The 26,466-nt window shown below is 36.9% G+C and overlaps 1 protein-coding gene across 12 annotated transcripts in view; it reads right to left on the bottom strand.

The window, feature by feature from the left end:
* mask (multiple ankyrin repeats single KH domain) overlaps positions 1 to 24,814 on the bottom strand; it is a 45,227-nt gene extending 20,413 nt beyond the window's left edge. For 4 of the 12 annotated variants that reach the window (XM_090102083.1, XM_090102084.1, XM_090102087.1 and 1 more), the window contains exons 1-19: positions 24,451 to 24,813; positions 22,541 to 22,664; positions 13,050 to 13,215; positions 11,514 to 11,775; positions 10,631 to 10,852; positions 9,919 to 10,176; positions 9,401 to 9,554; positions 8,775 to 8,985; positions 8,175 to 8,388; positions 7,614 to 7,839; positions 6,926 to 7,393; positions 6,348 to 6,700; positions 4,885 to 4,969; positions 4,507 to 4,566; positions 4,096 to 4,184; positions 3,199 to 3,423; positions 2,573 to 2,716; positions 1,208 to 1,372; positions 298 to 446 (exon numbers count right to left, since the gene is read on the bottom strand). In XM_090102083.1, coding sequence (XP_089958209.1) covers positions 298 to 446; positions 1,208 to 1,372; positions 2,573 to 2,716; positions 3,199 to 3,423; positions 4,096 to 4,184; positions 4,507 to 4,566; positions 4,885 to 4,969; positions 6,348 to 6,700; positions 6,926 to 7,393; positions 7,614 to 7,839; positions 8,175 to 8,388; positions 8,775 to 8,985; positions 9,401 to 9,554; positions 9,919 to 10,176; positions 10,631 to 10,852; positions 11,514 to 11,775; positions 13,050 to 13,215; positions 22,541 to 22,664; positions 24,451 to 24,639 — 3,764 coding nt within the window. In that variant the 5' untranslated portion in view covers positions 24,640 to 24,813. The other 8 variants (XM_090102092.1, XM_090102085.1, XM_090102086.1 and 5 more) reach the window with 8 other exon arrangements.
* Positions 24,815 to 26,466: the final 1,652 nt, after the last annotated feature.

Below are 26,466 nucleotides of genomic sequence, written 5' to 3'. Positions count from 1 at the left end.
ATAAACATTTTTTGAAGTGAAACTTCTTTATCGAGGTTGGAAAAAAATTTAGTGTTATATTTTTTCGTAACGCGTAACATTTTTCCGTTACGCGCCATCTTTTTCTTATCCCTATACGCGTGATTCGACGTATTTCTGTAAAGTTGCATATAATAAATCATTTTTTGAAAAATAAGGTCATAAAGAAGTTTCACTTCCTACGTGTGTACACTAGTACACGCACACATTTTTTTTTTTTTTATATTTTACATTTTAACATTGCAAGTGACTATAAAGTAAAGCGTAGTGCACACTAACCGATAGTCGTCGTACGTCATAGCGGGTGGGGGTAGCGCAAAGTGGTGGTGGTGTTCGACGGGCACGTCCGCTTCGCTCGCTTCGCCGCTGCCGTCGGCCAACCGGAGCGTGTCGGTAACGCCCGCACCGCTAACAGCTTGCACGTTCTGCTGTAAGTCGTTGTTTTTAACGTGATAACGTTTTTAAAATCGTTTTAGTCGGGTGACATGTTCAGAAACTTGTGTCACACCAAAACCTCACGAGCGCGATCGCAGGTATAACGAGAGAGAGACGGACCGATCTCCCGTCTCATCTCGAGCGCTGCCACCAATAAGACGTTATCACGTAAACATCTCGATCGTAAACCTACTTTACAAACAACCAATTTTTATCATTAATCATACTTACCATAGACAAAATAAAATGCACGCAATGGGATGGGATACATAAAAAATATTATGTTACTCGGTAAAGGATTGAAAGCTTTCAAATGACAAATTTAATTCTTAAAATTGGTGGATACTTTTGAGTTTAATTGCGACATTATTTCAACAAAGAAATATTTTACATGATAAGCATTGTCTTACTACATTCATGGCAGTGTTTTCTGCTACAACGATAAGTAAAATTTACACATTTTTGCAAAAGAATCCTATCAAACCAAAATTGATAATTGATCGATTGACGTGATTCTTTCACGACAAGCGGTTAATACAAGAAAAACCCTTGTTTTCCAGAACCCCGGAACTATGATTAACACATTACAAAATAATGTGTTCCCCGATGAGTACAATATGGAGGTCTTCAAGAGGAGAGTGAACAGGTACATTCTAGGGCAGCGCGCTCCATCTTAGGCCACATCTCAGCCTAACATCAGGCGAGATTGTGGTCAAGCGCTCCCCTATTGTACTGTAAAAAAAAATAATAATACCTGTTCATCCGCGTCCCTCGGCCAATCAGCAGCTAGCGCCTCCTCCGCGGCTGCTAGCAGGAAGCGGGCACGTCTCTCGTCCCCCTCCTCCCCGCCCGCCGCGTCCCCCTCACCGCCCTCGCCGCACTTGCCCAGCAGGATCTCGTGCGACTTCTGCTGCATCACCTGGACACACATAGATATATAAGTATGTACATCGTGTGGGTCAATTATAAAAATTGCACGTATGCATTTACGTGCTCATTCATAACAGTTTGGTAAAACTAAACCCAACAGATATCCTTTTAATAATGCATGTTAATAATTGTAATAAATTTTTATCTTAATATAGTTGAACATCATTTTCATAATAAACAAGTAGTAATTTCTACATCAGTGCCAATTATAGACGTATAATTTATCAATAATCTATAATCTACTATATAAAAATAAGTCGGGTTCCTCCTGACGCTATAACTCCAGAACACACGAACCGATTTCCACGGTTTTGCATTCGTTGGAAAGGTCTCGGGCTCCGTGAGGTTTATAGCAAAGAAATGGTGTCTCTGGTGGCGAAACGGAGTTCGCCCGGTTTGCTAGTCTATTCTAATAATATAAAAATTATCAAAAGAAACATTCACTGGATAGGTTACTCATATTGAGTGTTGAAGTAGAATTTATTTATCACTATACAATACACAACTAGCAGCAGGTATATGTAGGTACAGTTCGATTCAAATTTGATAGCGGTCCCTCAACGTCGCGCGTAAAAACTTTTATCGAGATGAAACGTTTAGTTTTTGTAAAAAAAGAAAGCCAAAAGTATTTTTTTTATCAAGCCAATTTTAATATTTTATGTTTTTGATCGATTAGAATGCTCGAAAATATAATCTAGTTTGATGTATTTCTTTTTTATTTTTTAGATTTGATCTTGAATATTATACGGTTCATCTAATAGAAGATTGGTAATTTTGCTTTATACCCATTCCACACCCCGGACACTCCATACAAAATTATCGTTTTGACACTGTAGAGACTGCAAATGTGTGTGTTAACGCTTTATGGTTGGCACATTTGTGACTAGTGTAAAAAAAAATCGCGTTTTTCTGATGAAATACATCCGTAAACAGCACAATATCTAAGCATTTTCTACGAAAAACGATAATCACAAATCCAAAATAAGTCAATTTGATTAATGTTGTCAATCTTCGTTGCGTATCGTCCTTGCAGAAAAATGCGGACCATTTTTAGACTGATCGTACGGGGTGAGGTAAGTGTTTAATTTTGGCGGGAGGCGGAGAGTGTCCGTTCTGTAGCGTTTAGCTACTATTATGTATTCTGTGCCCATTCTCAAGTTTGAATCGTACTGTAAAAGTAAGTTTATACCTGCAGCACGAGCGTGCGCAGCTCCTCGGGCGGCAGCGCTATGAGCGAGGGCACCTCCCGCTGCAGGTAGGCGAGCACGGCGCCGATCTCGCGCGCCTCCGCCACGCGCCCGCCCGCCCCGCTCGCGTCACACGCTTCACCCGCCTGGATCACAACAAAATACATTTATACTAAACTCAAACATTTATTTATTCAATTAGACTTCTTCTAGAAGCACTTTTGAATCGTCATTACATATTATTTTTAACATTTACCACCGATTTGGAAAGCAGTATCTACGGAGAACCAGCAAAAACCAGCAAGAAACTCCATAGTTGCTCTTTTAAATAATGTCAGTATTACAATTTAATTTTACAAAATATGTAACAGCTTTCGAATAAAAAAACAAAATCAAGTAACAAACCCATACAAACAGATTTAAAGTAAATGCGTCTCAAGCATCAAATATCTAAATGTTTGAGTTTGAGTGAGTCAGCAACACTTATAAAAGTCTGTTTTTAATTAAAAAAAACTATAATTAACATTCTTATACTTACAGGAAGATTAGAAGTGACAATAATTATCAAAATAAATATGAATTCATAATAAAAACTTGTCTCAGTAATCAGTATAGAAGTAGAACATACCTGTGGCGCGTAGACTTCGGGCCTCGTTTGCATATCTTGTACATATTGTTGTTGTTGCAACTGTTGCTGCTGCTGCTGTTGTTGCTGCTGCTGCTGCTGCTGTTGTTGTTGCTGCTGCTGTTGTTGCTGCTGCTGTTGTTGCTGCTGCTGAGGTTTCTTTTGCGTTTGCTGCAGTTGAGTAGTCAACTGTTGCAATTGCTGTTTTTGGAGTTCTTGTAATTGCTGCTGATGAATAGAATTGCGAGATTAAACATTTGCAATATTTTTAACAAAATCACAATAAAAACGAACTAAATGTATTACAGTTTAGATATTTTCACACACAATTTCGCTTGTTCCACTTTTATTTACTTTTATTTTAAAAACTACGACCCATTTCATCCATCATCTTAAGGATACCAAAGACGAAATCAAAACTATAAAATACAATTCCACCAAGAGGTAACTATACACAGTATACATTTATTATCACTGACAGCTAAATGAGTACACATCTAAAATGTTATTTACTCGTACTTCTACCCATATATAATATTTATATACCGACATATCTATATACCTATAACAGTGTCGAGTTACCGTGACGTCACCCACTTCGTTTATGTGCTGACCGAGACGATGTAACGCGTCTAGGAGGAGAAATTTGCAACCGAACTTTGCGCATTTACGAGTGGCTTTTGCCCGGGGACGGTCTTGTATCGGGGTGTTCTAGTATAGGATATATTTAATTATTGAGTGAATTTATTATATTTCAATTTTATTACAGAAATAAAGTGGCAGTAACACCTATAATTATGTACAATAAAGATTAGTTTCTCCTGGGTATTGATGTTAAAACTAACAAATATTCTTTTGGGACAGAATTTATATTATTTATGTACAGAAACTCTGGCTTACCTGATTTAAGTTGGTCGCTAATTGTTGCATAGGGAACATATGCGTCGGAGGGGGGTACGGCGGGGTTTTCGGCGGATGTATCTTCACACCTGTTAAATAATCATCGGTATTGTAGTATTTTCAAAGCATTCTTAAATTTATTAACACACACAGAGTTAACAACATTGCCTAATATCCGTATAGCAGGCAATTAAATATGATAAAAACTCGAGTAAAAAAATTGTTAATTTATAGACAATGTCAAAAAATTTCACCTCATTAAGGTTTCTCAGGTGAACCTAGAAACTTTTGCGCTCCTTAAAAGGCAAAAAGAAAGCAAAATTCTCACGGATAAAGCTTGGCCAATATTATTTCATCACTCATATTACATAACAGAAAAGCTGTTACAATAAAGCAAACCGGCAAACTTGCCTTGAGCACGATATTGTTGGTCGAGCGCGTGAAGGGCCGACGTGGCGAGCGTCGGGGGACCTTTCAACAAGCAATCATTTATTTTTCAAAGGGATCACGCCAAATATAAAGACGGTGTTCTTAATTTTTGCACCTTTTTTTTTTTGGCAATTGCATTTCTCTTAGGGCTAAAAACATCAAGGAATTCAATTAAATTCGATTTAAATTTCTTGTAGTCACTATTTTTGCACGTTTTTGTGGCTTTTTCTTAGTGTCTTTTAGTCTTAGGGCTTAGTTAAATTGCATTTGGAACCTAAACAGATCCAAGACATTATCTTTTTAAGTTTGAAATGCAATATCGATAAAATACAATTAATTTATAGTGAATATTATCGTTACCTGAGGCATCAGCTATTTCGAGCATGCTCCTATCAGTCTCTGGCAGTGATTCGTTGCGTGTTTGGCCCGCTAGGACCTCGGCTCTCTGCGCACCAAATTATCATATTATCGTACATTATATTAAGTTCAACTTAAAGAACATTTAAACTAACTACTTCAAGACATTGTCGTCTATTTAACATATAATGTGTAGGCTCATTCTTCTCAAGTTTCAATGTGAATAAGATGTTTAAAATACATCATTAAAAATTACAAATTAGTACAATTATTGTTACTATGAATATTATCTTTTACTCAAATGGAAGATCAGTTATCTAGCAGTTTTATATTATTTATAATGTTAAATAGACAACACAGCGAAATAAAATATGCACTACAACAAACATGGATCTACACGATTGTTACTGTTCATAAGTCGAAAGTTCGTCATACGAGAATTTTGCAATATGTTTTTCCACCATAAAAACACATACGTCTGTTATATAAAAAGCCATATTCAACTTATAAACGCAACGCAAAATCTACTACGGACAAACACAAATAAAAAACAGCTAAGTACACTCGAACTAAACACCCAAACGTTACGGAAACTACGTATTAATGGGCCACTCACATTTAATTTCTTATCAAATTTATTTTTACATTTCTTGGGTACGTCCTTCCACGTAAAGCCGGGCGGTAGGGATACCTTAGCCATGCTCTTGTGGCTTAGCTACCATGGAAAGCAAGCAAAAAGTATGATGAATTTATATTGATACATGTATTATATTAGGGGCGTATTCTGTGATTAGTGCTAATGAATTTGAATCTCTTTTGGCGTATATTATGGAAAAGCAAAGCGATTTTTATTCTTTTTTTTTTAACTATACAGCAATTCTTCAAGTTATTTCGCAAAGCTAAATGATTGTTGTCGATATGAATTTTGATTAACACTAAAGTGATTTGATGAAAGTTCAATATAAACTAAAATGATCAATCAAAATATTAAAAATAAAACAATTCATTTATAAAAACAATACGTACGAACATTTTATAAAAAAAATTAATATTAAGATTGCTTCATTTTAGAGTTTAGATTTCAATGAAATGAGCAAATATTATTGGGCAACCTATAAAACAATTTTAATGATGCCACTAAACCAAAATCTTTTAAGTAGTTATGTAATCAAATTTAAATATCTGTCTTATTAAAATAAATATATTTTCTAAAAGATTTAGGTTTATGATATACCAACAAATGATTAAAATACTAGTGCAAATGTTAACAATTTCCTAACCATATAAGTAGCTTTATAGCGCATATTCAATCAAAAAATGCCTACAAGTGAATGGCCATTAGTGAAGCGCTATTGAACCATCTTTATATTCTACATCGACTTTGATGCTTTCTTTAATATTGTTAAACTTCAGAATACAGTGTCGTCTACATACTCTTTACTTTAATATTCATAGATAAAACGCACCTGATCGTCAATGATATCGGGCGGCGGCGGCAGGTGGTGGTCCGAGTGCGGGGGCGCGGGGCGTTGCTTGCGCGCGCACTTGTGCTTGCCCGCCGGCGCGGTCATGCCCGCTGGTGCGGTCATGGCGGCTGGTGCGGTCATGCCGGCTGGTGCGGTCATGCCCGCGGGCGCGGCCATGCCGGCGGGCGCGCCCATGGCCACGGGCGGTGTGCCCGCGCCTATGAGCGCGTTGCCGCCCATCGGCTGAGCGAGGCCGGGCGGGATGGAGCCCGCCGCGCTTGTCACTGGGTTCACATTGGTGCCACAACTCGCTACCGTCCCGTTGTTCCCCGCTGGTGTTTGCTTTTTCCTCCCTAAAATAATACGAGAAAAGTGTATTATGTTATATCAGGTCGAAAATACATAATTGTTTTACTTTCAAAAATATGTTTTTAATTGTCATTCGATTATAAGAAAATAAATTAATCTTAAAGCTTTACTTCTCCTTTTACAATCAATATAATATTATGTACGTAAATAAAAAGAACTCAGAACAGTTCGATAAAAAAAGGTAACAAATATAAATAATATTGTCTCACCATCCATGTAGACCTTGGCGAAGTTAGGCGGTAGGTCGGCCGGCGCGGGCGCAGGCGTAGGCGCGGGTGCTGGTGTAGGTGCAGGTGCGGGAGCTTGCGCCGGTACTGGTTGGTGCGCAGGCGCCGGCACTTGCTGATGTGCAGGCGCCGGCACTTGCTGGTGGGCAGGCACGGGCACTTGCTGGTGGGCAGGCGCGGGCACTTGCTGGTGGGCAGGCACGGGCACTTGCTGGTGGGCGGGCGCGGGCACTTGCTGGTGGGCGGGCGCGGGCACTTGCTGGTGCGCAGGTGCCGGCACTTGCTGGTGGGCAGGGGCAGGCGCGGGCGCGGGGGCGAAGGGCGAGTGCGCGTGGTGGTGCGCCGGCAGCAGCGCGCGCTGGTTGAAGCCCGGCGCGGGCGCGTGGCTCAGCCCCAGCGCGGCCGCCTGCGCAGAACTCAGGCCGTTGCTGTCCTCCGCGCCGACACCGCCTGTATACCAAATATATTACTATGTTATAATTATCAAATATAACATCAGCAAATATTGTATATTCACTTATGTAATTACGCGCAATAACAAACGAAAGGTTAAAATGCAATATGTGAACTATACAACGCTAAAAAATTGTACTGTAATTAACAAATTTTATTTATATATTTGTTATAAGATTAATAATTTCATCAATTTGTTATTTATCTCAATACGCACCTCTGGGCAGCATGACCGAGTGCGGGTAGTCGAGCAGCAGCTGCACGACGGCCGTGTGGCCGCCCTTGGCCGCCTCGATGAGCGTACTCGAGTTGTCCTTCAGCTTGCGGAACGGATCCGCGTCGCACGCGAGCAGGAACTTGACCACGTCCGCGTGCCCGCCCGCGCACGCCAGCGACAGCGGCGTGTGGTCGCCGTTCACCGTGATGCGGTTCACGTCAGCGCCCTGGAAACGACGATCGTATTATATTACATTTTGTTAAGCAAGATAGTCTATAATTTAAAAATTACTGTCTTCTTCATCATGTTAGCTAAATAATTTTTTGATGGATATTTCTGGAATACAACAGCTTTTGTATAGTATCGATATTCAATTTGCATCTACAATGGGACATAAGCAAAATTGTTACAACACAGTACCACTAGTATTAAAGAATTGAAATTTATCAGTATCAGCTACTCTGCAACTGTATATAACTAATTAGGAGTATGAATTATCGACGTGCGCGTGCCCGTTGCCCGTAGTGCGGGGCAAGTATACCCGCAGTGTGGGACAGTCACCTTGCCGACGAGGAACTGCACGGTGCACAGGTGGCCCGCGCGGCACGCCTTCATGAGCGGCGTGCGGCCGCCCTCGCTCTCGTGCTCGAGCGCGGCGCCGGCGCGCAGCAGCACGTCCGCCACGTCCGTGTGCCCGTTCTCGCACGCGTACGTCAGCGCCGTGTCGCCCGTCTGCGTCTGCGCGTGCACGTCCGCGCCCGCGTTCAGCAGGTACCTGGTAGTGTAGTGTATCGTAAGTATAGCTTGACAAGAGATATAACACAATTATAGTATAACTTGAAACTTTACAAAGTTAAGACATGCAACACATACAGCACTAATTACACAAGTTCACGCCACTTAATTTCATATCAAAGAACATAATATACTCGTGATCATTTTCATCTCACAATTGAATATTTGTGACAAAGAAATGTTCATAAAGTTTATTGGATTTATTTTTTCCTAATTGATGAGTTTGAATTTTTAAGTAATACAAGAACATTTTATCTTATTAGTAATTTGTTTAACTGGCGAGGACGATGATGTCTACAATATCTAATTATAAATATCAGACAATATCGACCAATTTGTTACAGCACATTGCACATCAAAACCCACCGGACGAGCTCCAAGTGCCCCTCCTGGCTGGCCTCCATGAGCGGTGTAGAGGCGCCCAACTCCGCGTCAGCCCCCGCCTTAATGAGGAAGTCAGCCACTTCGAGGAAGCCGCCGCAGCACGCGAGCGTCAGCGCCGTCTCTTGCGTCTCGTCCGTTTGCGCGTTTATCGCCGCGCCCTGGCCGAGCAGCAGCGCTACCATCTCCTCGTGACCTGGGTAAGGATATTGATTAAATTTAATTTATTGATGAAAATAAACATTTATTCAGTCTACTAGACTTCATATAGAAGCGCTTTTGGATCGACACAATGCAGAAAAATAAAAATTTATGACCGTTTCAACCTCGTAAGTCAAGTCTCGTAAAAGGTGGTATAAAATATCATTAAAAATAATCGTACGAAACCTTGTCTTGTTTCAACTTTCGGTATTAATTAAGAATCTTAAATTACAATGTGTTTCACTTTGATATATATTTATATCTTGCAAAACAGCAAATCCATAAAAAATCTATAGGTTTACTATCTAAAACTTATAATTATCGTACAAATACGATAATTTTGTGCCTAAATTTCACTTTTACCGTGATTTCATAAAACCACACAACATTTTTTTATTATGTGTACATACCCTCTCTAGCGGCCTCCATGAGCGGCGTGTACCCCTCGTCGTTCACCTCCTCGATGTTAGCGCCCCGCTCGAGCAGCAGCATCGCCAGCTCCACGTGGCCGCCGCACGCTGCCAGCGTTAGGGGTGATTCGAAGCTGTCCGTGGGCATGTTGACCTGGAATAGACGGAAATTTTAGTAAACATAACGTAAATATGGCAAAACAAAGAAACTTATTTAAAAAAATTATTCATCATTACACATCATCCTTTGTTCGAGCACTTACTGTCTTCGTACATTTCAAACAATAAGATAAATGCGTATATAAGTTTTTATTGTAAACTTTAAGTTGTTTAATAAAAACACATTTTGATTATTATATAAAAAACTTGTTATTCAAAAATGTATGGTAACAGTATTATTGTATTGTTTTAATTGTGAGTTTTAAAATAGTCTCAACACTCAAATCCAGCAATTGCAAAACATATCCAACGATATTCCTTAAACTGTGTATTTTTATCCGTCTTATAACCTGCATTACCTGCGCGCCCGAGTCGAGCAGCAGCCTGGCCACCTCCACATGCCCGTCCATGCTGGCCTCCATGAGCGCTGTATGCATTTCGTCCGTCTTATGTTCCCGGTCAGCGCCCGCCGCCAACAAGAAGCGCACCATGTCCAGGTGGCCCTTGTAGCAGGCGAGCGTGAGCGCGGACTCCTTGAACTCGTTCGAGTGCGTGTTGATGCCGGCGCCGTGCTCCAGCAGGATCTTAGCGACGCCCACGTGGCCGGCGGATGCGGCCTGGGTGAGACAAATTATAGGTTAGGTGACATCAAATATGAACAGATCACACAGCTTATTGAAGTCTTTGTAAAAAAGACAAGCTTTCATTACTTCATTCGAATCTATAATATACATAGTTGCCGCTATCAATAATTTAATATCGATTGTTCCGTATTCTGCCTCTAATCTGAATATTATTATTTATGGCATGGCAGAAGACATTTAAACTCTAGATTCAAAACTTTTCCAGCAAGATCTTTTCACTGGTTAACCTCACACAGGTTTTCCTAGTGTGATATCCAGATCCAGGGATTTATCATTTCTGCGTATATTGGATAAAATGCTTATTGTATTTAATTTTTTTGTGAAATATTCTTTTTGCATACATGTATACATTTTGTCATAAATAAATAAATTTCGAATTTGACATAATCAAATAATAAATCTCAAATAAATAAATCACACAACACACCTCCATGAGCGGCGTGTGCCCGTTCTCGTTATGGTCCTCCACATTGGCGCCGTTCTCGAGCAGCGCGCGCACGCACTCCTCGTGGCCGCCGGCGCACGCGTACATGAGCGGCGTGTTGCCGGAGCCGGACACCGCGTTCACGTCCGCGCCGTGCGCGATCAGCAGCCGGACAATGTCCACGTGGCCCGCGCTCGCCGCCTCCATTAGGGGTGTGCAGTCGCCCTGTGCGGGAAATATTATGTTTTAGGGTATATACCAGTAGGCAACACCCGTAACCCTGTTACGGTAGTCTATGGGCGGCGCACTTAGCTTACCACCAGGCAAGGCGTCGCGTCGGCTCGTTTGCCTTCTTATACAATAAAAAAATATATACATATATAATACACGTAAGGAGACGGATAAATGTTATAGATAAAAAAATATAATAAATTCACTTTTTGTTAGCGATTTTTCATTGAATTTTTGTCATTAACTAATAGTTTTGACAATTTTCAATTGTAAAAATTTCTTCAATAAAATAATTGACAAACATAACGAGACTTACTATTTAGCCACAAAAAAACAGTTTCCATTACAATGGCTAATGGCTATCACACCTCTATACTATGTCATACATTTTTAACATTTATCAGTTATCACCAAAATAACTCTTTGAATGTATATAAATATATTTTGTATCTCATTGTAATTTTAGATTAAAACCTAGCATATTCGCAAAAAATGTTACCCCAGTATTTAATTATAGACCTTATTACTTCGAAGTTCAATGTAACCAAAAAAAAACAACTTTTCTTAATGATTTTAATTTAACAATATCGCAAGTCACGCTTACAACCCGACATTTAAACACGGCGTATTACCCTACCACACAACTCGCACTCACCTTGATGCCCCGATCCTCAACGCTCGCGTGCATCGCCAGCAGCACTTGCGCCAGCTCGTAGTAGCCCGCGGAGCAGGCGAGAGACAGCAGGGACTCGCCCTCCTCCGTCGTCTCGTGCACCGAGCGGCCCTCAGTGAGCAGCTTGCGCACGGTGCCCACGTCGCCGTCGGAACAAGCCTCCGCGAGCGACGGCGCGCCGTCCGCCCCGACGGAGGACGGCGCCGTTTGCGTCATCCCCGTCGCGGTCGACCCGCATTGCATACTGAAACACAAAACAATTCAAACAAACGTCCAAAACATTTTTTTCTGCTAAGGAGAGGTTACACGATCAGATAAGATCAAAGCTTCACAATCACAGTTCGCCGCCCCGATCGGACCGAAACGAGAATCGCTGACTCGATCGTAATCGATCCGAGAGGCGACTCGATAACTCAATCTCGGATTATCATCATCTCAATGTAACACTATACTATACGTAAATAAAAGCTTTTCAATGAGAAACCTACAGAGCAAGCAAAAAGATAAATCCATAGTGACTTTCCTTTTTTTGTTTTGTTTTAAATTAATTTTAATACCGCCAAGGTCGGTGTTAGTTTCTATTCTAAGTTGCATTTGCTTGGCACACAGTTGCGCAATGTTTTTAAACATCGTTTTAAAGATAATGCATTTACTACAATGTAATTAATGATTTGCATGCCGTCCTGTTAACTCTTTTATGCTTTATTTTAAATTTAAACGTTTCTCATATAATATTTAATTCTGACCGAGAAATTTGCAAGGGAATATGATTTATAACAATAATTTTATCGTTAATTACGTCAATGCCAGCTATTAAAAGGTACAAAAAGTACAAAACTATAAATATTGATCTAGATTCGTGGAAAGTTACCGTTACAAGAATAAATGGCATAGATCAACTGACTGTATTATTATTGACTGTATATATATATTTCGGAGCATTTCTTAATTTACATAATGTTAACACGTCCGAAGGTACCTACACTATATTAAGTCAAACGAATTTTTAATACACATTTGCTAAACAGAAAACTTCATTTGTATTCATAATTTATGAAATAAATTATCGAAGAAATCGCAGATTCTTTCTTAGGAGACAACTAGAAAATTTTGTTCGAAATATTGAAACAAAACCTACGTAAATTTATTATTACTACACTGAAATCAATATTCCTCAAACCTACGTGTGTATTTCCAGTGTAGTTTTTAAGTAAATAAAACTGTCATACTTAAAAATAGCCCTTTTTACCTTTGAGTACAATTGTGAGTACAATAATTAAAGAACTCAAATCTATAACTTTATTGTGTTTCAAAGAAATCCTTCTTATAAAAAATTTAATGTAAGTTGATGTACTGAAACTGGTACAAAATTACTACGCCTAGCAAGAGAGGAATTGCATCGACTTTAAAATATTACATTTAGAAAACTATTTTCAAAAATCCCACAGCCAAAATTACGCATAAACTTCAATTCTAAACAACCTTTTCTATACAAAACATCACCAAAAACCAACTCACGGTTTCTCTGGATGGTGGTGCCTGTGGTGCGCGGGCGGCTGGTCGCTGCGCATCCTCGTCAACGCCGCGGCCGCCTCGTCGAGCGCGCACGACACAGACGACGTGAGCCGCCGCAGCACCTCGGGGTCCGCTAGGTGCTTGCCCTCGCCCGATAGCTTGCTTATGCCTGTAATATGCGCATATGCATCATAGATAGGTACAGAAATGATAACTGGGAAGAAAGTGCATCATAGCTACAGTAATATTGAAAGAATTAATGGGATGCTTAATTGCTTATTCCTGTATGTCGAACAACGAAAGTCCAACATAAATGATGTGTAAAGTAATAAGGAGTGGGATAATTTCTGGATGTAGGTATTGTGAGAATTTACGACATAAAACAAAATGTTGATAATCCTGTGCAATATAGGTACGCAAGAAAATAAAGTGTAAAATGATCATCAATATTCAAAACAATAAATTGGGTAATTTTAATTAGTCTAACCTAACCTATAAGATTATTTCGTATTTCAAGGAGTAGTCAATAATATGTTGCTAACTTCGTAAGGTAAAGAAGGCAATATACCATTTTAAATTGAACTTTATTTCAAAATCTCCATACAGTATGCAATATTAAAGCCCAGAATATCATATATGCCGTGTGGGTGTCGACGAATTAAAAATGGTATCTCCATATATGAAGATATTATATTATAACGAGTTATAACATTTTTATATGTTGTAACATTGTTTTATCTATAGATATTTGCATTTTATGCTACTGTGTGTAAATTGCACACATTACAAACATTAGATAACATATTATACTCCCAATGTAACGACATAATTTTAACTTCAGCCCAACAAACGGCTCGTAAAGCTTTGATTGAACCAGTAGTCATTAAAACGTTAAGTTATTAACTACATGCAAGTTAGTCTCTACGGAAATCAATATATAGAGGTGCTTGTGTTTGTCCTATAGCGATTGGTGGCGATCAAAAGCGTTCTTTATATTATAATATTCTGATAGTCATCGTTGTATAGATTCTTAGCATATACTATATATGTATTTGTTTATATTACACTTTGTGGCTCACACAAATATGCAGATAATATAATAAGAGAAAACTAATAATTTTTTGCATAATCAGCACTATTGCTGCTACGTCAACACATCAAAATTTAAGCATAAAAGAAAGTATGACGTCATGTACACACAATAGCACACCTAAACCAAAACCATCACAAATCAAAAGCAATCAAACGAGCGCATTACCAGCGCTGCCTACGTCACGTAATGCGAAGTAATCGATGGCTTAATTATAATGATTTTCACTTGTTCGCGTATGAAATCGAAAACGCTCAAAGTACGCTATAATTCCAAAATAATGGCTCGATGATGCTCAAGTCAATCAAGCTAACGGCTTAGCGTGGCCTGATTGCGAAAGGTCAGCAGCTGTAAAGGCGTTTGGATCATAGCATTTTATTTTGATGAACTTCTCATTTAGATCATGTGAGAAGGCACGTGTATTGATTGTTTCAAATTCATAAAGACTAACCTCGAGAGCTGCGAAATGTCCAAGAAGTTGCAGAGAAAGCTTTGAATGTTGACGTTTTTAATTCAAAGTGAAGCAATTTAAAAATAAATTTGGATTATAGGATTAGTTTGATAGCTTCATCAATACGGTGAGACGCTTAAAGATAGGTATTCTGTTCAAATGCAAATATTTAAAAAGAAGGAAAAAGCTTTTATTTCAGAAAACAAAATTTCTTGTAATTATATATGAAGTATACGAACTACGACATATAGAAAGGCGATATCTGCAGGCAGCATGTTGTTGGCCAGAGAAAGATTTTAACTACTAATTTCATTACACAATTCTTTGCTATATACGGAAAGGAATTGTATTGGTGATTCTAGTAACTATGACTTTCTAGGAATCGCACATAGCCACTTTCTATCAGTCTGGAATGTAGTTAGCGAAAAAGTCATTTGGTAGACAAGGGCATACTGACTAAAACTGCTCGTAAATCTTACTCGAAAGGTTACACCTCGCCTATGTGAACTTTTGAATCTGCTGATTAAAGCACGCTAAAGTATATCATATTGTTGATATACATAGAAAGTAAAATTGCATACAGTAAATATTATTCCGTCGGTTGTAGAATACGTTTCACGCTCGAAGGCAATAAGCACGTTCGTTATTACTTATTTCGGTGATGCAAAAAAACAAATGCTCTTTTGGGGATCTCGTAAAGGGGTATAAAAGGAGAAGTTGCGTCTGGTGCGATATCTAGACAAGTTTTTGAGTTTTATTATGAGATCTTGTGTTTTATATTTTACAATATTATTTGTCCAAATATTTGTTTAAATATTTCCATTCATGTACAATTCATTCGCATGCAATTTATGTATCAAAACCAGTTTATGGTGGAATGGTTATTGTTTTTGTCAACAAAGAAAAATCAATTTTCAATGCGTCTTTTTGTTTCGAAAACAATATTTTTCTGCAATTTTGCTTTAGTAGCTACCTACCTACTTCTTGGAGAACGAGAACAGTTACAGAGAAATCTTCATAAACCATGATCACGATTGAATCAATTCATGCGTTTAAATTCATTTGCATCTGGTCTATGAATATTTTTATGCATAGATATAATTGTATATCTAGAGGTGGAATAAAACAGAAGCTCAAAAGTCGTTGCGGCGAAGATAAAAGTAGCCTAGATTTGTATTTGACCTCTAAACTCGAGTATAGCAGTAACGCCTGTGGTTTTGTCGCAAAAATAAAAGAATTATTCTATAAATACAGTTCTTGTACGCAAAAATAGACCGTAACATATTCAACTAATCTACATTTTTTCTTGTAGTCTTAAAGACCTCAATTCCTTCTAGATTTTAATACATATATGTAAGGTTTGACTGAAATGGTCAAAAAGCGTGATCCACAAATACTAATTGTTTGTTAGGATCATAAAGTTCACCATATAAGCGTAATAGACGCATCTGTGTACTCAATATTGGGGCACTTAAATCAATGATCCAATGAAATCTTCGGAGACAGTGTCTATGCGTATTGTATTTATAGCAATACCGGTAGATATCAATAACTTGTAGCCGTGTAGGATATGTTCAAAACTTTTGTTTGTGGAATAACAACTAATGTAGAAGATAACTTTGTGAAACTTATGAGATATTACCGGAGTCTAGGTATGTACTACGCAATTTATATTTTTACAATTATCTATAAGCGAGTTTTATATATTTTATATGAATTTATTACTCTTAACTATGACGTAATCATTATGGATGTTTAGATACTCTTCCCACTTCCGCATATTTAATTTCGCAATTGAATTCCAACTCGGATAACCTGATAAATACCGAGGCAAAAAACAATATCGCATCGATACACTTTCAAAGTACCAATTCGCCAATACAAAAGCCAACATCGCATTAATTTAATTAAGCTAAGTCGTGCACACAATCTAAAGCCTCAAGCCGATTCCCTTTCCCAACAACGTGTGAAACTCATTTCAGATTTGGATGCACGTTTTTCAAGTGGCTCGGTATTCAGTACACATGGACACACACAAATACACAAACAATTTTTCATACAGACGTGACGTAAACACCGCTCCAGATACCGCGTACGGCTGAAATAAAGAGCCCCCAGTGTCAATAATATGGTCAATGTTTATTTTTGCCAAACCAAAAATATAGGTTGGATAGTAAAAATCTCAATTATTCGACGCGTTATCTCCTTGTTGGTAAATATGCGACTAGCTGGATTAACGCTCTGCTATTGAGTGTCAAACAAATCATATAGAAGAATATAAGACCGTTAAAGATTACACTAACAATCTGTGTACTTGAGAGATTGACTTCTTTTGCAGTCTAAAAACAGTGGGTCTATAATTTGAATACAAAAAGTGGAGGAGGGAGCTCAACTATGCGGGTCCACTGATGGTTTTAGATTTAGATCATCAAATTGTAGGTCGAAATCTCTAACAAAGATTTTATTCGATGTGTTCATAAATCAAATTAATTGTGAGGATATGGGAACCACCAACATTAATTAGAAGTTTTTTTAAAGCTATTTTCTTAATGTGTACAAACTACAGTGCAAATATCATAAACGGTAAGATCAATATTCGAGGCAGAATCAATGATACAAATTCACATGAAGGTTTCAAAGTTACAATACAATGTTTTAATCTAATATAACTGCATGAACAGCGCGCCGTGCAAAATAGCGCTGCATTTTTCAGTGAACATCACAACATGAAAATATGCAATCGATATACTGGTATCGGCATAAGCAATGAGTTTCTTCTGATTCGTCGCTTCTAATTACATGATTGTGTGGCAGGCTATGAATTTTTATTCGTCGTCGGGTGGCCCATCGGCTTCGCTTGTAATTATAATCGTTAAGTGTATAAACACAAGGTCGATATTGGTGTGCGTTACGCATAGCATAAAATAACCTCGTAAGAAGATAGCATAATAAAGATGCCCGGGCGGTTTCCTTCCGCCTAAGTTTCTGTACTAAAACCTTAGGGATTTGGGACCGTTTTACTACAAGAAGTACGGGCTGAAAGTTGGACATGAAGAGTTATGATACAAGGGAAATGTGAATAAAGGAAGTAAAGGGCTCCAGTATACCGTCAAAAATGTAGGTTTAATTTTTTAATTTTCAATAGTATTGTGTCTTGTGTACAATTCTCTAAATGAGGGGATGACGTAAGAGATTTGGTGTCATTTTGCAGCCCATAGCGGCCTTTACTCTAAACGCTGTACAAATGAATCACGCTTATAAATACACATAGGCCTTTTCTTTAAAAATGAATGAACATGAATGTATAATTGTAAAAGACAATTAATTACTTTACACATAAGTTTCCTTATAGATAGAGATAATTGGTTTTGATTGCCTGTATTGCAATTGACGAAGTGATGTGAATACAATTTTACCGTATATAAATCACGTATTTTGTTTGTTGGGAGTAAATTTTGTAAAATTTTAGCCTTGCAACTGTATGTAGGTACATAAAATGTTCACGTTACGTAGCGTTGGAAAAGATTTTTGTTGCATATTTTTCATCATATATACAGTATACAGTATACACAGTGAAACAATGGCGAGCACTGCGAAGGACACGTAGATACGGCCCTCATGAATAATTTACAGTTGATATAGTTTTACGAATCTATAATATGTTGTGACGCGATCGCCAAAATTGGTGCAGGACAGTTATACTACGAGTTTTTTTAAAACTATGATTGCAAACTGACGAACCATAGTGATATTATATGTGATATAATATCACTATGGTTCGTCAGAATAGTTAAAGTTATTTTTAACTATAGACTACAATTCAATAAAATATAAAAATAAACATCACATTTTGGGAAATAAGTCTAAGACTAGTCTCGCCCACGAGAGCTAAGTCTTTACTAGTTAACATTTATAGTTAGACTAAACGATAAATGTTATCAGATAAGAAATATACACGAATATTATCTACAATACTCAATCACTGGCTATCCACTGTATTGGTCGGTCTATTCCATAACTAGTAAAAATAATATTTAAAGATATTATTGTAGAATAAAGTTAATCTGGATAAAGGCATGCACTATTAAGAAAATAATAATAACTGAAGCATTTAATTCCTTAAAATCTACAGATTATTTTCTTTAAAGATAACCAATACATGTAACCCATTCAAATAATAACACGGAGATAAACTCGAGATTCAAATATCGTACGAGAGATAACAGACTATAGATTTATTACTTCCTATAATACATATTATTATAATACGTACATTTACCGGTTTGTATACAGTTTTTAAATGCTCCTATCGTTTGAATGCTATTGGACGAGTTCTAACGGATGCAGAGGATCAGTAACTTGGCCTATAGGTATCGAACTAGATTGATTAAAGGCTAAAAAATTAAAATCTTATTTCAAAACATCACTGCCTGTACATTAAGCTCTCATTAGTGATATAATCTCTATGCCAAATTTTATGAACATCCGTTCAGCTGCTTAAACATTGATACGCAAACATGCAAATATGTTCAAAAACACTTTGATGATGACATTGATAAAGGTATAAGAATACCTTGCTCCTTAAACACCAAACAATGCAGTTGTATGAAATTAAATGAAATATATAATTCGAACATTATTGCGTCGTAATCAGCTATGTACGAATCGAAAGCAATTGATTTTAGTTAATAGGTGTATGAACGTAGCGCTCACAATACAAAAGGTCAAGGCAGGTGTGTGTTCTATATCATTGTTCCAACAATGACTGTCACCTTACGTGTAATAGTGAAAAAAGTACGAAAAATATCAATTATTCACTGTACAAGTGTACGCCAAATCGATCGACCGCTGCACGGGCGGCGGAGCGACAACGTTATTATATGAACGTAAATTTTCATAAATTTTAAAACAAATCCACGATATTAATAACGCAATTCGACTGCTATCGAAACGGTATTAAACATTTAAATTTATTTCCTTTTTTCACATGATTAATCAATCAAAAAGGTCAGCTTTATAGTCGTAAAACAGCGTTGAAAAAATATTTTATTTTATTTGTTCCATTTAGTGCAAATCAACGCAGTACTGTTTGAAAATGTATTCCGTACAATTTTTTGTCGACACAAACACGTAAGCATACATTGAAAACATCTGGTAGACGCGACGTAGTAGCGACCAGCGTACACTTAGAGCTTGTAATGTAAGCGCTCATCGCTGATCAATCGGTGTTTACTATAGCTGGTCTATCTCACAAGCGGAAGCGTTAATGGAAGGGATAAAAAGTGGGAGTGTTCTTGTCCGTAAGGTTTTTATAACTTGTCGCATAATGTTCCAATACCAATAACATCGAACAGTAAACTAATGTTTACAAAAAAGCAAACAAACAATGTTTACGAGGTGGTGGTTTGTTTGGCAAAGATGCAACAGGCAACAGGTTATATTTTAAGCACAGTGTAATTTTTCACTACGTCAAAAGTGTCGTCACAATACTGATGAAAATAACGTAAACAAGAATCATCAGCTTATCTATGTAATCTATTGTAATCAGCTATTTATCAAATTAAGTATAGTACATAATATGTACATTTTCTAATTGTTCGTTATCGGATTAACCTTTAATAAATTAGTCGGGTTTTCATAAATAAGGAGTTTACTTTTCAAAATACAAGTTGCATGTTCGAGTATTTGGAAGCAGCTGTCTTCAAGAAAAACTTTGAACAATAGTTTAAAATGATAGTGTGCACGTTAAATATAAAATAGTGTAGTGTAATTGTATACTAAATTGCACGTTAAATATAAAATAGTGTAGTGTAATTGTATACTAAATTGCACGTTAAATATAAAATAGTGTAGTGTAATTGTATACTAAATTCATATTTCAATATAAGTTCAAGTGCTGTCAGCTTATGACTTGTACCGCAAATCGGTTGCCCTCGACTACACCGTCTGCATGGTTATTACGTTGCATCGTGACGTCACAATTCTAACCTAACCCCAAATATGAAACTAATAAAGCTCAAGTGATTTTCGCACGAGTTCCAATTGGATTAAAATATTTTCATCATGCTATACCTCTGAGTTTATTGTTCAAAAGCATACTGATTATTTACACAGACAGATCAAGTAATAGTAATAAATCTGTTGACTGTATATATTTACTAACAGCATGGTTTTATTGTCATTAGACTTGAGTATGGTTATGGTACAATTATTTCCAGTTATACTAATCTTTTTTTTTATGTAATGTTTGTTTTTTTACAAATAAGTGTAGAATTCGGTGAAAAATCTAATAACTATGAAGATGAAACTGATAAAAATAATAATAGAATTCAAATAAAGTTTAGTGAAGGACAGGCCTAGTAATAAAATGGAGAATATATGCAAACTAAAAATAGGTTTGAATATAATTGTAAACAGCACATAAATATACATTTTATGTTTGTATTGATGACCAAGATGTATTTTACACAACATAATAATATTTTAATACAAATGTATAATCTTAGAACAGAACAGAAGACAAAACATAGGTCTTATAAATTAGTGTGTATTAATGTGAATAGGGTTCATTATACAGCCTGGGGGAATGACCTCTAAATTTTAGCATACATAAACATACCTAGACAAGCATGTTTATATTAACTACAAATGACTACTTCACACAGCAGAGATTTCTACTTAAACATAACAATAGGCATATATGCTTCAAGTTTAAATCGTTCATAATGAATTTTGTCATTTGAACAATAAAGTTTATAATTGCTAACCGTTTATCCCATTGGAAAATAAAAATTTAAGCTATGTTAAATGATACTATTTAAGATTAAATTTAAATAGATATGATGGACTAAATATTGAAGGACAATTTTGTTATAAACGAGATGAAAATAACAAAAAAAAAAGGTGCTAGAAAATAGAAATTCTCAAAGCTACATAAATATTATTGTACATACAAGACAACCGAATCTTAATATAATTAAAATAGCCATAGAGAATTGATATTGAAGACAGAAATAATAAAAAATAAGATCTTGTAATCACCACAGTTTCCATATAAAAGTTAATCTAATTTGTGTTCTTTCTTTTTAATGTATGTAATAACACTACTTGTATCGCTAGAATTTTATTTTCATAGTGAAATTGTGTTTATAGCATAATAATAGTAATGACTCAATGAAAATGTATTATTTTCTTTAGTGTCTATAAATAATGTCATTAAAAACGGAAATAAGGTAAATATAAATAAGAGTCATTTAAATTAAACTAAGATCTAGGTTATTCAAATAAATTTCAATTTCTTGATTAAATCAAAAATTGGCTTTTCTGTGATTAAACTTTAAATATTCTATTATTATACTTCCTGAACAATGTATCAAGGCTGTACTAAATATAAAGGAGTACATACATATTTGTAGACAAGAAAATTTTCTCTATTTGTAAATATCAATTCTAACTATTTGAAATTTGGAAAAAATTCGTATTAAAACATACTCTTTCATAATATTGCAATTTTTTGCACACTATTTCTTACTTTGATAAAAACATCAAGCACAACTCTTGTATGTGCAGTGATTTTACTGCACTATTTACTAATATTTATTGCTTTGTTGTCTGTTGACTTTAATATAAATTGTTACTAAACATGCAATTTAGAAAAGATATATTTAAATGTAATAGATTTATTCTAACACAAAAAAATTGATATTTTGTCTCAACGATCATACAAATTATGCTCTAGCAACATTATTTATATACTCCTAAATTGGTCGAATTGAATAAGTATACTCCTAAATGGGTCACCTTGAATAAGTATACTCCTAATATGGCCCTTTTTTTTACATTAGGATAGGTAGACATTTGACCACAGTCCCACCTGATGGAAAGGGGTGACGCGGTCTATGGTGGTAAATCATGTAATTGTAACCTTCATGCTAAATCCACACATTTACTCACCAGCTACTTCTAATAGTGTTTCAAGCCTCGCTTGCATCTCAGCGTCAACAGTTGGTTCGGGCTCATCGTGGGAAAGAAGGAACTTTGATGTTTCTGCACCACCACCTTCCTCGTCCATCTCCGCCTATATACATTTAAATTGAATTAATCTATACTAATATTATAGAGCTGAAGAGTTTGTTTGTTTGTTTGTTTGAACGCGCTAATCTCGGGAATTACTGGTCCGATTTGAAAAATTCTTTTGGTGTTAGATAGCCCATTTATCGAGGAAGGCTATAGGCTATATATCATCACGCTAAGACCAACAGGAGCGGAGCAATGCGGGTGAAACCGCAGGGAACAGCTAGTATATTTATAAACAACTAAATCTAAAGCGTTTGATAGCAAGCCAGTTTTGAAAACGTTAATAGTAAATTCTAGTTATAATCTTGATATTTTAATAGCCAGCAGACAGACAATTATTGTCTTGTGCAAGTACATATTGTATGATTATACTAATTCATACATATGTGATCTGTTTGTGTGCGTAACATTTCTATTGGTGCACACATTGAAAAGGTCATTTGTTTAATCATTTCAGTGTTCATTTTATCTCAATAAAAATAAAAAATAAATAATCAGTTTCATCGTTCAAGCACATAAATTTTTCAAAAGCAGTTTAAATAGTATTTAGAATAGGATAAACCAAAAATAACCATGATAACAAATTCAATACCAAACACAAAAGCAATATCATATTATTTTGTTATTAATAAGTGTTATCAATGAATGTGAATTATGCTAATACATATTTCATTGCAATGGTCACTGGTGACTAACATTAATTCTTTGTTTATATTGTTAGGACATTATACACACTCCAAGCTGAAAATTGAAAACGATTAGTCGGCAGTTAAGTCAGCTAAACATATTGTATAATGGACAGTAGGTGAAACTATTAATCAAAATGACTAGGTTATATGGTAAGGTTATAATACAAAAATACACATAAATGTTAGAATCACAAGGACCATTCAACATAAAAATAAGAACAGGAACATTATTATGACATCCGAACTGTCCATTGCACACACATTATGCATGTTAAGTATAAGAATCACTCAAGACTGCACAGCGATTGGTTTTTGAAGCTTTCACCCAGTGAAGTGGAAGACTTACCAACAGGTCTGGCCTGCTAAGGCACAAACAAGCCAGCAAGATCTATAACACCAATGAGAAAAATATGAGACACAATGGTAATGTGGTGCTTAAAGACGAGCTTATAACTAATCATTACTGTCAATGGTCCTTGTAATTCACTAGAAACCAACATTTTTGCGCGAATCGCAGCAGGCGTTATAGACGATTTGTGTACGCGTGACGACACAAAACACAACATGGTTCACGACTATTTGTTACAAATCCGCGAAATAATTATATAATACACACAATCATATGAAAATAACGTCAAGAGAATACACTTTTTTGCAGTTCACACTGTCTTGATGCATGTGATTCAAGTAACATGGCCACCTTAGGTCAAGCTCTTCTCAAAACACAAATAGACAATGAAAACTATCTTACGACAGACTCGCCCGTATCGTGGAATTACAAAGAATCACTTGAATACCGTCTAGGAGTGGCTGGCATCAATAATTTCATGCACTACTCTGTCGAACGTATGTACTATGACTTTCTGACGTTTTACGGAATATTTGGCAAGCAACTTAGACCGTATCGAGAGTGAAAAATTATTCCGTTTTCCTAGCTTCACAGTTATCTAGGATGATTCTACAAATATAATTATGATGTCAAATTCAAAGGGAATTATAAGAATAGCAATGTACAAGATGTCCCTAGTAGCATTTAGCGGTACAGATAATCACAATCCCTTACTGCCACCGCCTCTGCGAAAACAAAACACGTTTTACCTCGGATACGGAGTCATCCTCGCTTTCTGAAGAGTCCGTCATGTATTTGGCAGGCGCTTCTGAATATGTTTCGGTTTCAGATTTGGCTGGACTTGAAGCCGAACTCTGAGGAGTGGACGATTTTACCACATCAAGTTGCACATTCACCTTATCGATATTTCGATTTTCAGACTGTCCGACATTCTGCATTTTTGTCCTAATCCAATAAAACTAAATTAGTCTTTTAATATCAACACTTGTTCTATGAAATTAACACGTTCTTATATTAGCAAACAAAATTTATTTCATCATTTAGTTAGGTTGATACCCGCCATGTCTACTACTATGGCGAGGTTCCCGGATGCTTCAAGTAGGCTAACCAATTATCTCCCTCTGGTGGGCCAATTCTGTACTTTCTTGTGCTGCCATCTGTGCCAAAGAATGTTTCTTATAATACAGACTAAAATTCGAAAACTTTCCTTATTACAGATATTTAATAACTAATTTAAGGCGTGTCTACATAATATCCATATTACTTTTGGGAATGTTTTAAATAAAAACTCGTAGAATTAACGAAATCAACTGTGATAGAAATTAAGCAAATACCAATAAAATTATGAACAGAAAATGAATAATACATTTGGTATTTAGTTTCATTAATACCGCTCTTATTAAAATAAACGTTATCACAAGTATAACAATGCGTAATAGGGCTATACAATTATTATTTAATGTAATATGTATATTTTATTTACTGTTTTTATGTGATTTTTACTTTTTAGTTACACATTTTTATTGTTATGATAAATAGTCACAACATATCTTCAAAATATCGACAAACGACAGCGCTCAACAACATGTCATGTCATATCACATAGACTGATGAAAATCTATACATTATTCCTCTATGATGAAAATATACAATATGACGTAGAAATGTTTCTAATGTAATATTTTTATGTTTGAGTCTCTTTTCTTTCTTTTTCTTTCTCAGCCCGGTTTAACCCATAGTTGAGTATAGGCCTCTTCATGTGCACGCCGTTCCTTTCTGTTCGTCGCCACCCGCATCCACTTCCTTCCCAAGATCTTCACTATGTCGTCAACCCATCTAGCAGGCTGACGGCCAGCCTTTCTTCGTCCGGTCCAAACCTCAAGGACGCCATTCTAGAATTTTATTGGTCCACCTGTTGTCACTTAGTCTGCAGATATGTCCCGCCCACCTCCATTTCTGCCGAGACACTTTGAGTGCTATGTCTATAACTCCAGTTTTCTTTCTAATTGTCTTATTTGGAACTTTGTCAATTAACGAAATCCCGAGAATAGCGGGTTCCATCGACCTTTGTGCTACTTGGAGTTTATTCACTAGGTGTTGGGTTAGAGCTAGCGCGCACGAGCAACTTTGTCTCCGCAACTATTTTGTCTCCGCAACTATTTTGTCTCTCCACCCATGGGCTAGTATGAAAGTGCGCGCACGTAGCGACGCAACTCCCCATACAATTGATGGGAGAGACAAAATAGTTGCAGAGACAAAATTGCTCGTGCGCGCTAGCTCTTAGAGCGTATACGCACTATGCGGGTAGCCGCATTGCGGGTAGCCGTCCGGCTGACCGCAAGCACAATTATGTACGTAATATTCATTTCTATGCGCACTGTGCGGTCTGCGGTAGCCGCATCGCAGTGCGCATAGAAATGAATATTACGTACATAATTGTGCTTGCGGTCAGCCGGACGGCTACCCGCAATGCGGTTACCCGCATAGTGCGTATACGCTCTTAGTGTCCAGCCTCCAGGTTTCAGAAGCGTAAAGCGTCTTATTTACGGTCCATCTTGACGTACGTCCCGCCAAGGTCATACACGATGCACGACGCAAAACGACAGTGAATAGCGTTGACGTACGTCAATAATTATTATTATTATCTTGCTGGAGGTGCACGACCAACTTTTCATCCAGCAAGCACCCCCACCACCGCGAACGTCGTGCAGATGGACAGTGAATAGCGCGGACGTACAGCAGATTAGTGTTGCCAACAGAAATTA

Source organism: Colias eurytheme, chromosome 5, assembly GCF_061535395.1.
Source record: "Colias eurytheme isolate Ceu_HAF_F1 chromosome 5, ilColEury1 Martin Lab GWU primary, whole genome shotgun sequence".
Taxonomy (NCBI): Eukaryota; Metazoa; Arthropoda; class Insecta; order Lepidoptera; family Pieridae; genus Colias; species Colias eurytheme.
Note: the sequence above shows the minus strand (reverse complement) of the source record. Positions and strands in the feature narration are given on the sequence as shown.